This window comes from Anabrus simplex, chromosome 1 (assembly GCF_040414725.1).
Source record: "Anabrus simplex isolate iqAnaSimp1 chromosome 1, ASM4041472v1, whole genome shotgun sequence".
In the NCBI taxonomy this organism is placed as follows: domain Eukaryota; kingdom Metazoa; phylum Arthropoda; class Insecta; order Orthoptera; family Tettigoniidae; genus Anabrus; species Anabrus simplex.
This window is the reverse complement of record NC_090265.1, coordinates 690,192,273-690,205,345: the sequence shown is the minus strand read 5'-3', so window position 1 is coordinate 690,205,345 and position 13,073 is coordinate 690,192,273. Positions and strand designations below refer to the sequence as shown.

The window sequence follows — 13,073 nt, the reverse complement described above, 5'->3', positions numbered from 1 at the left end:
AGACACACCAAAGTGAGTGAAGGTGCGGAAAGCTGCCCTGCACATTCCAAAAAAATGTGTTCTATCATGATGCGGATAAATTTTGAACTTAAATTACTCTGAGAAATACTATTTTCTAAAATGTAAAAGGCAATTTTGAATTAAAAGTCTGAAATTCGGTGATGGGACCGACACTGTTCTTCGAATGACGAATTATCTGTATTTTGAATTAAACAATTGAAATAACATGCAAAACTGTACCCCATGTTTCCGGTAACGAGTTCTGTGTTGAGTGACACAGTGCAGGGTAGCGAATATTTGTTGCGTGATGGAGTACGTAAGGATTAGGAACATAATCGTGTGAAGTTGACTAGCGTGGTGCGTATTTGTCTTGTGGTAGCCCTGTTATAGATACTGAAAAAGTCATGAAATCACTTACTAATGAAGACAAAATCTAGGAAGTGGACAGGCATCCACATCTTTCAACTGGGGCGTGTATGGTGAAACTCGCACCTTCGAGTTTTGACTCGAGTTGATCGAAGTGTTGTGGCATTCATGATGACAGTCACTCTCGCACAAAGCCAAAGTTTAACCTCCAAATTCATGGCTGAAGAGTGACCAGAAAACAATGTTTAACCCACTGGTCTGAAATATAAGGCTTCAGCTGACATTTGTTTTAGAAATTGTGTGATCTGCAATAATGCGCTGATACTTTTATGGGGCCCCACTGCAAACGTTTTTATATGTGTTGTCAGGTGTTTTACAGACCTTTCAATACACCATTTTTATTTAATACATCCCAGTGGAAAAGGTTTTCATATTTGTTCTCTAGTCTTTTTTACACCTTTTAATACTCTCACCACATCTTTAGAAATGGGAGATAGCCTATACCTTTCACTGTACCCGTGCATACATGACAAATGCATGCATGTTAGAAAAAAACATATCAAGTGTTTACATATTCGTGTTGGATTGCTTTTATCTGTGTATTCAATAATACGTTCTCCCTTGACACATTATCTTTCCTTGCCCGCTGCAGAAATGCCTAATGATGTTTTACTGAATAAACTAACCTCCAAAATCAGACATCCACTCTGCACTGTATATTGAGGTGTATCACATTCTTGCTTAATTTATAATTAAGTGATCGTTTACTTCAGCCTTTATTTCTAACAAGTTAACTACTGCTATCGGCCACGTTAGTTACGCATTTATTACGGAAACATGTTCTGTTTCATTTCGAATTGTGTTTATAGAACACCAGTTGATGAGCATTACTAATCGACTCCGATATCGCCTTTGAGTTTGAATGTTGACGAGTGTTCGTTAGTGCACATAGCGAAAAATCTACACCGAAGATGATCGATCATATTCAATATAATCGCAGGAGTGCAAAAATATTGATAATGGAAAAAATTACGCACGCTTAATCGTTTGTAATAACGGATGCATCAGTGATAGGGTTCTCGCTGTAACTGAAGGATAACACACAGTTTAATATAGGAATTTTCAAGGGACAGAAAAAGCTGTCATTATAACGAAGTTCTCGCTATATGCCGTACTCGCTATAGTGGGCTGATACTGTATTTTATTCAGTTCCTATTAGTTTTAACATTACTCTTTTCACAGGGAGCAAAAAATATACAGTCCCATGATGGACACCTTTGATTTTCTGGTGGAACACAGTGCACAGTCTTTGCTGTAGTTGCTCTTATTGAAGTAAATGAAATGTGGTTTAAGGACCAGCATTACACACTGTAAATTAATATGTCTTTCCGGTCAGGTATTCAGATATGCTGTTTTCAATTTCTAGAAACATGTCCAGTGGTTACTGTTTGTCTATTCAAGACGAGCTTCATTTTCCCTACAATTAAGTATACAACTCTTGTTTACATTGTTCTTTCTCTCTGCAGTAGGGTTACTAATTTACTCTGCCTCTTCAATTATGAGGAGCTTTTCTTTAGCTATAAAGGACCCATATGGAGAGCTCAAACCAGCCGTACACATCCTACTGCTTCAGAAGCAGTGCAAATGAAGCAACCAACATTTCACGGTTTCTGAAATTGCTTTTCAGGTAGGATTAAGTTCCGGGAGTTGTCATCCCAAAGGAACTAAGCTGCCGTAAATTGTGCTCCCAGTGGATTCTCTGACTTTTGACTAAAGAACAGAAGTTGAAACACCTGCAGGTTAGTGAAAGGCACTCGGCAAGGTTTGCAAATTAAGGGGATGCATTTTTGAATCGCATCATCACCTGTGATGAAACTTGGACACACAACTACATGCCTGCATCAAAACATACCAGTAAGGAGTGGAGGAGGAAGGGTGAGGATCACCATAGCCAAGACTCGACTCTCAGCTGGCAAGATGCTTGCGACTGTGCTTCTTGACCGGTGTGGAGTTGTGCATAATGATTTTCTGCATGGGTGTCGCACCCTCAACGCAGCGTATTACTGTGACCTTTTGAGTGAGGTTAGACTTGCATATCACTGCAAATAATGTGAACAAGCAATACAAGAAGTAATTCTCCTTCACGACAATGCCCACCCCCATACTACAACTCTCACACACCAGAAATAGAAAGAAATGAAATGGGCACTACTCGATCCCAATCCTTGAGGCGTTATTACGCAAAAGAAACATTAATTACCTAATATAATTTGGATATCAACTGTTTACGCGACACTTCTTAAATGGTGTGCACTATCCACACTAACATTTTGTGAATTAGGCATTTTGCTGTTGGACTCTGCTTTATTGACAATGTACCGATGTGATGTGCGGTAATATTGCCATTATCTATTTGAAACTGGAATTCAACACTATGTCACTAAGTGGATGATAATACTACTCATTGTATGTATGGCTATTGGGACATGGCAGCATTAAATTATCCTGCAAGTTATATCTAGTGAGTGTGATCGTACTGTGGACAGCAACACATATCCCTACGCGATCTGTGCGCGTCTATTGGTACTACAAAGTTGTTTTGGGCGTTCTCCGCTTGTGTTTGGTAGCCATGCCTAACGGCTTTCCAGCTCATAATATAATGAATGAGGTCGTCGGCATCGGATAACGAGGAGGTGTATTCCTCGCCAAAGGGCGATAAAGTATATTATACCTTCTAAAATGTAGCGTTTTTATTATAATATTAAGTATGGAAGTTTATTTGGATTCTTTCGGGTGAGTGTTACAGTATTAGGCCTCAAACACGGGTGAGTTTATCTAAACACATGGGATTAATTGTAAGTAACTTACGCCTCTTATGTGTACCTTAAGCTTATTTTATTTTCTTGTGTATTATAGTTATATTTTCATTCGTGTGTGTTGTGTGGTTTTATCTTACATCTCAATTTCTAGTTGGGCGTTCTTGCTTCTGAGGTGTCATGTATTACGAATGTCCATTATCATGCTTGGATAACTTTCAAAATTCTCCGTTCTCTTGATTTATTTCGGTTTGTTCTTGGTGTTATTTGTTTTCCGGTGTTATTTTCTGGATGCATTTGCTGTACCTTGTTTGAAATTTTGGTATTTATTTTCGACATCTTTGCGGTGTTATTGTGTCCATATTCGTGGGTTTTTTTTTTGGCCTTTGATTCCCTGATTTTGTTTGGAGCATCCTGTCGTGTGTACGTTTCAGTTTTCTTGGGCCCGTGTTTGACCTAATACTACACATACACTAGTCTTTAATTATTTTAAAATTTTCATTATTATTATTATCATTATTATGATTGATCTTATAAATTTTTAATTTCTTATGGATTCCTGTTTCTTGGATTGGGTTGGAATTCCCTGTTTCATTCCTACTGCAGGTGTTTAAGGTGATATTTACTTAATTAGGTGTGTAATCCCATGTAATATTACCATCATATTTCAACAATGACTTTGTAACGTCTGCTGGTTTAAGCAAAAGGTTTTGGGCAGCCCTAGCGCGAGATGTTTCGGATTTGGTCTTTTCTCATATTTCATTGTTGTTTATCTCTTGTGCTTGGCTGTTATGTAACTCATGATTATTGCGTCTGGTATCGGCCGAGATAACAGCATCTTGTTCATGCTCCATGTGGATGACAATGAATTGTTTTTCTTCTCATGTCATATTTGTTTTTCGGTGTCAGTGTTGTGAAGTTAACTGGCTTTTTCTATTTTAATATGTTTTGGGCGTCTTATTTATCGCCCTAGCCTTCTATTGCTTCTTGATTTTAATTTTTTTAAATTTGGGCTATTCTCCTTATTCTGTAGGATCTTGTGTGATGACATGATGTTGAAATTTGTGTTCCCTTGTGTTTTAATGTGATGTGTCGGGCGACCTTATTTTATGTGGGTATTGTGGGGACTTAACCTCCACTGGGTGCTGTCTGAGGCCCTTGATTTGCCATACAAACCATTTTTCCTGTGTTAATCTTAAATTTTATTTCATGTAGATATTTTCAAAAATGTGTAAGGTAAGGAGTTGGTGCACCAGGATAGCTTGGGGAATGTAATGAATTTATTTACTTCAGAGTCAACCTTATTTACATGTAGGGTACAACTCCCGTAAAGGTTGACCAGCACAGAATCGCTGTTTAATGTTCATTTGTCATTGGGGATGTAGGTCAGTTCAATTACTTCGTGGTACCAACTTGAATTAGTTTCTAGTATGACGTACCAACAACTAAACTTAGTTCCTAATACTACGTAGCATGAAGTACCAACTTGGCCGGGCGATAAAGGTGAGGGCACTGATTGCGATGTTTAATTATTCTTTTCCTTTCTTCAATGTTTTTTTTTTCTATGTCCTTCTTTATGTGTGTGTATGTTTTCCCTGTGTGTGTATTTTTTGCCTGGGCCACAGTGTACCGCTATCTCTGAAGCATTTAAACGGGCGATAAAGGTGAGGGCACTGATTGCGATGTTTAATTATACTTTTCCTTTCCTCTTCTTGGGCACTCATTGCGCGCGAGGTTTAATTATATTTTTTCGTTGCTACGGTAATCAACAACTTACTATTTAAATGGATGTCGCTGGTTGTGGACACTGCTGTGTGAAAATGTCTTCCTGGCAGCTGCTGATCTCTACCCTCCTCTCCATTAAGGTACGTTCAATGTCACCATAAATGTTTCTCTTTCTATGTCCTTCTTTATGTGTGTGTATTTTTTCCCTGTGTGTATATTTTTTCCCTGCACCACAGTGTACCACTATCTCTGAAGCATTTAAACATGCCATTATTTGTGTTTCTTATTGATAATGAATCATGAGTTCCACTATTGCAGTCAGTAAGAACAGCCCAATCTATGCTTTAAAGTGTGCAATTCCGTTATAACTGTCTCCCGACATTGCTCTTGATATGTTACGTCCGGCTAGTGACAAAATCATTGCTGTAACCTCCATATCTTCTTATTATTACTAAATCAACTGGCTAGGTTAGCTCCCGGTAGTGACAAAATCATTGGTCTGTGAACAAGCAAACGTTAGAAGCCACGAAGCGGCTTTAGGCCTCTATTTCTTATTAATATTAAATCGTAAGTGGCGCTGTCTATGATTTGTAGTGTTTGGAATCGTAATTACTGCTCATAGCGGCTTTAGGCCTCTATTTCTTATTAATATTAAATTGTAAGTGGCGCCGTCTGTGATTCGTAGTGTTCGGAATCGTAATTACTGCTTACCTACAAAAATCGCTGCTTCTAACCTCCATTTCTTCTCGCGGCTTTAGGCCTCTATTTCTTATTAGTATTAAATCGTAAGTGGCGCTGTCTAGGATTTCTAGCGTCCCGAATCGTAATTACTGCTTACCTCCGTCTGAAGTATTTCAACATTATGTTATAAATCTTCGGTGTTTCTATATAATCATGGCTCGCGGTGGAACGAATAGACTCTGCCATTGCCTGAAGATTTGCCCCATGAAACGTCACTCCCATAATTCAAGACAGCGACATATTGTTATGTTTATTTATTTCATTTCGTTACTCTTTGCCATTGCCTCATTATCTTAGGTCTTTTCATCGCGCGTAAGTTGGCTATAACTTCTCGCTTCCTTGAATTATGGGAACGACATTTCATTCCTCTAATCTTCAGCCAATGGCAGAGTCCATTCGCCCACCGTCAGCCATGATTACTATGTTACTTATCCTGGGGTGCCTTATCGGGAGTTATACCACGTGTAGATTATTTATTTAATGAAAATTTATTATACTTTTATAACTTTATCATTATTTTTCAGAATTTTTCTTGCTTTTCATAATTTAGTGTAATGTCAAATATTATTTATTAATTATATCTTTATTTTAATTTTATGAAAATATTGGTGTCATTGTGATGTCGCTTTGCCTCGTAGTTCCTTGATCCCCTCCTCTCGTCTTCCATTATGGGTTGGTTCCAGCACTCTTCCTTGTTTGTTGTGTTATTTTCTAATTCATTATGAATTATTGCTCTTTTAATATTTACCTTGTGTGCACACGTCCCTATGACGCACGTTATTTAGTTCAATTGTTTGGGGCGTTGCATCCTTACAACCCAGAACTATCACTCTGCAATTTCCATCCCTTAGGACCATTCAAAGATGAAAAGGGAGGCAAATGATTTGAGGATGAGACACCTGTGGAAGTCTTGGTGCGCAACTGGCCGGTGACATGACTCCTCTCTTTTCATGATGAGGGTATCAAGAAGCTGTCAATACACAAGGCTAAGTCCATTAATAAAGCAGGAGATTAAGTAGAAAGGTGATGTATACTTGGTTATGTTTCAACAGCCCATTAATATTATTTTTAAACAAGCCTTGGTTAAATCTGATCCACTTTTGTACCAACCCTGATGCAAATAATACCCACACCCCAAAATTTCACTGCCAAAATTTGAAAAAGCTTCTAAACAGGAACACAAAAATTCCTGTTTGAGCCAAGATACATCACTCGCGAGGAACTGTAGATGTTTCGTAGAGGTATCTCTTTCGCATCGGTTATATTTAATGGTTGCCGTCAATAAAGAAAAAGTTCTGCAATGTTACTCCCCAATGCCTACTAAATGTTCACTCAGAGTGATTTAAAGAATGAGAAGGTAGTAAAACGCAAACTTAGGCATGGCTAAGTAAATACAATCGTAATTGCTATATACACTCTGCAAGATTAACAAACCTGACTTGATCATGACGGAAGCTACCATTCCAAGAGAAGAGAAGTAAGATTCCCATTGTTTCTGCCTCTGGGTTTGTGCACTACTACACATTGGAGTAGAAGGCACCATCAAGAGTACCGGGTTGCCAGGTAACCTCCGCTGCAAGAAGAGAAAACATTTTGGTTACAACGCCTCTATTTTTGACGTACTAGAGAATATAACTCAGTTTTACATTACGTAAACAAGAAAAACAAGTTTCTAATTTTATGTGACTGTTGTCCTTGTGATCACAACCATGTGACCCCTAGTTTTATGTGGAATCTGAAACAGAGACATAGGTTTTCAGTTCAAAAATCATTTGGTGGATTCGAACAGGGACCACCTCGGTGAGAAGCCAGTGATAATGCCACTCCACTATCACACGCCCTGCAATTTGAAAACCTCGAAGTAAAGAGTTTGTCAATGAACTAATTATACACGTTTCTTTCTAATCAAGCAACACTGAATGATATATCTAGTTAGGCAGCAATTTCTGCCTCCCAATCAAAGGTAGCTGGTGCATGAACAAACAACAATAACTTATGTACATACAGTGAAACTTTGTTACTGCGACCCTCATTAACATGTTTTCCCGCTTAGCACGTTGTAAATTCAAAGTCCCGATTTTCATTGTATTCAATCTGTATAAAAATACATCACTTATAGTGTCATGAATTTGCGCTATTATCGCGTAGTAGATCACATTTTTCCTTTTTTTGCTATTTGTTTTACGTCACACCGACACACCGTCTTATGGAGACGATGTGATGAGAAAGACCTAGGAATGGGAAGGAAGCGGCCGTGGCCTTAATTAAGGTACAGCCCCAGCATTTGCCTGGTGTGAAAATGGGAAACCATGGAAAATCATCTTCAGGGCTGCCGACAGTGGGGTTCGAACCCACTATCTCCCGATTACTGGATACTGGCCGCACTTAAGCGACTGCAGCTATCGAGCTAGGTCCCACATTTTTCCTAGCCCTGAAAATGTTATTTGTCACCCTTTGTGAAAGTAATGTGATTTCCAACTCGGGCAAGAGCCATCACCATAGTTGCATGATTATGGAAAAAGGCCTTTTCCTGAACTTCACAGGATAAGTTGCACCTTTGGGGAACAACCCGTTAGCCTCAGGAATGTTCAGTTTTGCTTGCTGGTTAACAGCAAGATTGCTGAATAACAGTGAGCCTATTTGTGCCTTTGGGGAGCAAGCCATTAGCCTCAGGAATGTTTAGTTTTGCTTGCCGGTTATCAGCAAGATTGCTGAATAATAGAGTAAACCTATTTGTGCTTGTATTTCACATTCCATTCTGAAGTTCAAAATTTATTTTGTGTTGAATGGTAGCGAATATTTGTCATGTGATACGGTAGCCTATATCTGGATTAGGAACAGACTAGCGTAATGCACATTTGTCTTGAGATAGCCTGATTATGGATATGGAAAAAGTCGTGAAATTCCTAACGAAGACAAAATTAAAATCTGTCAGTATATGAACTGAAGTCCCGCACTTTAAAGCATGCAGAGGTCGCGAATGTTGAACTCGCACCTTCGAGTTTTGACTTGATCACTCGAGTTGGTTGATGTTTATTCAAAATGCGGCGAAGGTCATTTCTCCCGGCTGCACATGGTCGAGTGTAACCTCCAATTCACTGTCTAAGAGTGTGACCAGAAAATAATGCTTAATAACCCATTGTTCTGAAATAAAAGGCTTTTACTAACATTTATTTTGGAAAGAGTGTGATCTGCAATAACACACTGATATTTTTTTTGGCCCCCTTGCACATGTTTTATTTGTTGTTTGGTGTTTTTTACACCTTTCAGTGCACTTGTTATTTTATAAGCCCGAGCAGAAAAAGTTTTCATATTTGTTCACTCATGTTTTTCACAGCTTTTAATACTTTCCTCTCATCTTTAGAATATGGTAGATTAGTTTTCACTTTACCCACAGATACACAACACAAAATGCCCTCATGCTGGAAAAAAATCATATCTAGTGTTTCCGTATCCCTGTTGGATAGTTTTTATTTGCATATTCATTAGCACGTTTTCTCGCTTAACACATTCAGTTTTGTTGTCCCCTGCAGAAACGTCTCAACGAGGTTTTACTGTACATCACTAGCATTTACCTGTGGCTTTGCATGCATGGAATTCTTTCCAGTTTGATACAAATTTCAACAGGGTTGTGCCTGCTTGTTCCATGAGACAGTAGCATTGCTTCAGCGCTACACATGAACAGTCTGTGAAGCTTGTCAGTAGCACAGCTGGTGGACAACACTCCATCAACCAGACTAAAATAAATTTGAGGCAGTCTGGACCTTGCAGTATTGGGTTAACTTTTCTCACTCCTTGCCTTGGTCACTGTGTCAGTACGAGTGGTGATACTTCTGAATCGTTGCCTAACCAGAAAGCAGAACTTATATCATTGTTTGGATCCCATATTGGCATTATCTCAAGTAAGGTTGAAAGAAGGATCCCACTCTCCATCATTCTTTTGACAGATTTTTACTTCTTTTGTCTAAACAAATATTGTGAAATTTTTGTTTAGAATTTGTCTTTTATCTCAGATTTTTTGGAGGTTGGTGTTAGTGTACCCCATAAAAGAATCGCAATCAAGAGGGGCCAAGAGGGAGGATGATTCCAAATGAGCATTGTATAATTTTGAATTAAATAGAGATTTTTTTTCTGTACAAGAACTTAATTTCACTTTTAATCCATAAACTTTTAGTCTTCTCTTGTGTAGCTTTATGCCACTTAGTTGTGCAAGGTTTTATTTGTATTGAATTCAAAAATTTTGGAGTAAGTTATTGATTTAAACACTGTTTAAGAAAGTTAATGTGCTTGCCAATTTCTTGCAACCTTAGTTAACCAGAAAGCAAGCGAGATGAATCTGCCGTAAAAGAACCACGTATCATTTCTTACTATTGATAAACTTAACCATAACAGATGCTGTATTTATTCCTCTATTGACTTGTCTAAACCTATTAAAAACTATTTAAAATAATGTAATACTTGAATCCACCATTTATTCATCGAACATGTTTTGGGAACATAATAGATTCCTTTCATCAGTAATTATTAACACATTGCGGACGGGAGATGAGTTTACTCTTGTTTGGCCAGCCGAATGATGCAGACGGGAGGCGAGTTAACTCGTCTTCACGAGACTCCTACGTTCGGTGACATATGTCGAAACTTCTGAAACTAGCTGACGGTCAAGGTTACTAGAATCTCGGTGTTGAAACTTTTGTTTTGCTAGCTTTGCTTTACATTCTTTTTCTGTTTTATGATTCATTTGCTTAAGTTTTCCGACTTCATGTTTACATCATTCAAGGAGCCATGTGGTGGGTATGATGGTGCTTCCCAGACTGAACACGAGTTTAGATCCAGACAAGACTTTTAATTAATTATATGTGGATAAGTATCGGATTGCCGCAGTGATGTTGACAATCGCGAGTTTGATGTCGAAAGCTATTCCGACGGAAGTGTCTCGGGTGACAATGATGTATCAAAAAGGTGGAAGATTTTCAATTATTGTAACTCTCTGTGATTAGATTTTGATACGGAAAATGAAGCTGATTACTTGCAATGACAATGATCTATGCGCTGCAAAACAACGTGTAGTGGTGGTGGTCAAGAATGAGGCTGAAAGTGATGATGTGAGTGTAAATGGAAGTGATATACGTCTGTTTCTTCTGATGAATTGGTACAAAATAATAGTTCACCGACTTTAGAGGATTTTCCAGGCGTTCCTGGCATAATGGTAAGACTTGAACGTCAAAACATTGAAGTAGTAGGGCTTATTTTTAGTGATTATTTCTTTGAACTTGTTGCCGAGGAGACAAACTTGTGTCACTAGCAAACTGCTTCATCACACAAAATATCCCCTAAGAGCTGGAAGTAGACTGTTGTAACTAGTTGTGGAATGCAAAAATTTTTTTGCTTTGTTTATACTGATGAGACAGGTCAAGTTGGAAAGACTACTGATCAACTGATCCCTTCATTGAAACCCCCGTACACTCCAAAACAATGAGCAAATTCTCACATTCCTTCATTTCAGTGACAACAGTCAGGCCATACATGATACAAATAGACTTCACAAAGTTCAGTCCCTTTTTGATAATTTCCTATCAAAATTTCAGTCAATATATAAACCCAAACAACAATTATCACTTGATGAAGGAATGATACCATGAAGAGGGCGCCTCAAGTTTAGGACATACAACCCAAGCAAGTTGACCAAGTATGGTATTTTGATGATGATGCTTGTTGTTTAAAGGGGCCTAACATCTAAGTCATCGGTCCATAATGGTACGAAATAAGACGAAATGGAATGACAAATTATAAGTCCAAAATCATCCACTGACCAGAATTCAAAAGAAGAGGATGAAGAACGAATGGATGGATATGAATTTAAAACAATCTGTGGATGTAACCCGCAACGCCTCGCATTCACAGAAACTGACGTGAAACAATAGTATTACTGACCAAGGGACTGCATCTATAGCATAATACTGAATCGATGACGCTTTTAGTCTAAAGAGGTCCAAAATCCAAGTCATCGGCCCCTCACAATGGTATTTATAGCTAGGAAAGTAGAACCATGGTTATTGTCATGTTGTGGTACTAATCAAAAGTAGCGTAGACTCGCAGCATATCCACACAGTAGGGTACTACTCACAGGTAATGAAATTCGCAAATGGAATACAGACCTATGGTGTTTCACACATTGCGGCGCTATTTACAGGCAACTCTAAACTATGCTCTTCATAACATACGTGTACTAACCACAGGGACCCGCACTATCCTGTGGTGTTCCTCATATAGTGGATACTAATCATTGGCAAGCCTGAACCACGGTGTCGCTCCTAAAGTGGTACTAATCACAGGTACTGTAGAAGCCGGCAACGCACTCTATTGCTACCAATCCCAAACCTATTTGGTACCTAACATAGAGTAGTACACGCAAGTAAAAGCGAGCCATGGTATTCCCCGTGTGGTGGTACTAATGACAAGTAGTTTCATGGTCCCCCTTTTAGTTGCCTCATATGACAGGCAGGGGATACCGTGGGTGGATTTTTCATCTGTGTGCTCCACCCACAGGGGGTTGTGTGGTTGGTCCACGAGAGATATTTTATTTCCCTCAAGTCTGCCGGCAAGCCGGTTGGGACCCCCCTATCCGCCACCTGGGATGCGCCCCCTGCTACGCCAGCGTAGTAGGTTCGTGGAGTATGGTATTTTGGTGAGAATGGTTTGTGAGAGTGACACAGGTTACGTCTATATATTGTGACAAGTTGGCAGGGTAGTAAGATAAATTAACACTAGACTGGTAGCTTCTATATTAAAATTTATTAACTAATGCTAATAAATCACTTACTCCTCGGTACACAGTCAGGATTCCCAACTACATGCTTCTTTAGATCTCTTTCTTCACGCCATATTTGTTTACCTTCGAAGCTACAACACTTTCTTCTGTTTTTTCTCTCTCTCTCTCTCTCTCTCTCTCTCTGCGATTTTTTCCGATCATTGAGTCTAAGAGTAAACCAGATGGTGACGTTGCCAGACTCTAACGTTAAAATTGAATAATTGAAAAAGAGGTTCAACCTATTCAATACATAAGAGAAAGAAATGTAGTGATTACATTCTTATTTAATAGTAATTAGAAATGGGACCGGTTTCGACCCTAGTCCAGGTCATCGTCAGCCGTTCAAAACATAAAAAACAATGCATATGAAAAAGAAAAAGATTAAGTGAACTCTGGATCGGTATAAGATGAAATATAAAATGATGATGGGGGTAGAAACTGTGAGTCACTTAAAAGAAAACAGTACGTAATATTATAAATGGTAGTACGGCACACGCAATGATAGGTAAAGTCTCACAATGTTCACGAACAGCGGAGAACGGTCAAATGGATCAGTTCTAACACACCGTCAGGCACAAAGTCACAACACTATCGAACAACATATGAAGATCTAT

The 13,073-nt window shown here is 38.7% G+C and overlaps 1 protein-coding gene across 1 annotated transcript in view; it reads right to left on the bottom strand.

Moving 5' to 3' along the window:
- Positions 1 to 13,073, bottom strand: part of Rcd1 (Reduction in Cnn dots 1) — a 250,715-nt gene that overhangs the window by 111,388 nt on the left and 126,254 nt on the right. Inside the window, exon 8 of the mRNA XM_067135952.2 lies at positions 7,083 to 7,221. Coding sequence (XP_066992053.2) covers positions 7,083 to 7,221 — 139 coding nt within the window. The remainder of the gene's footprint in view (positions 1 to 7,082; positions 7,222 to 13,073) is intronic.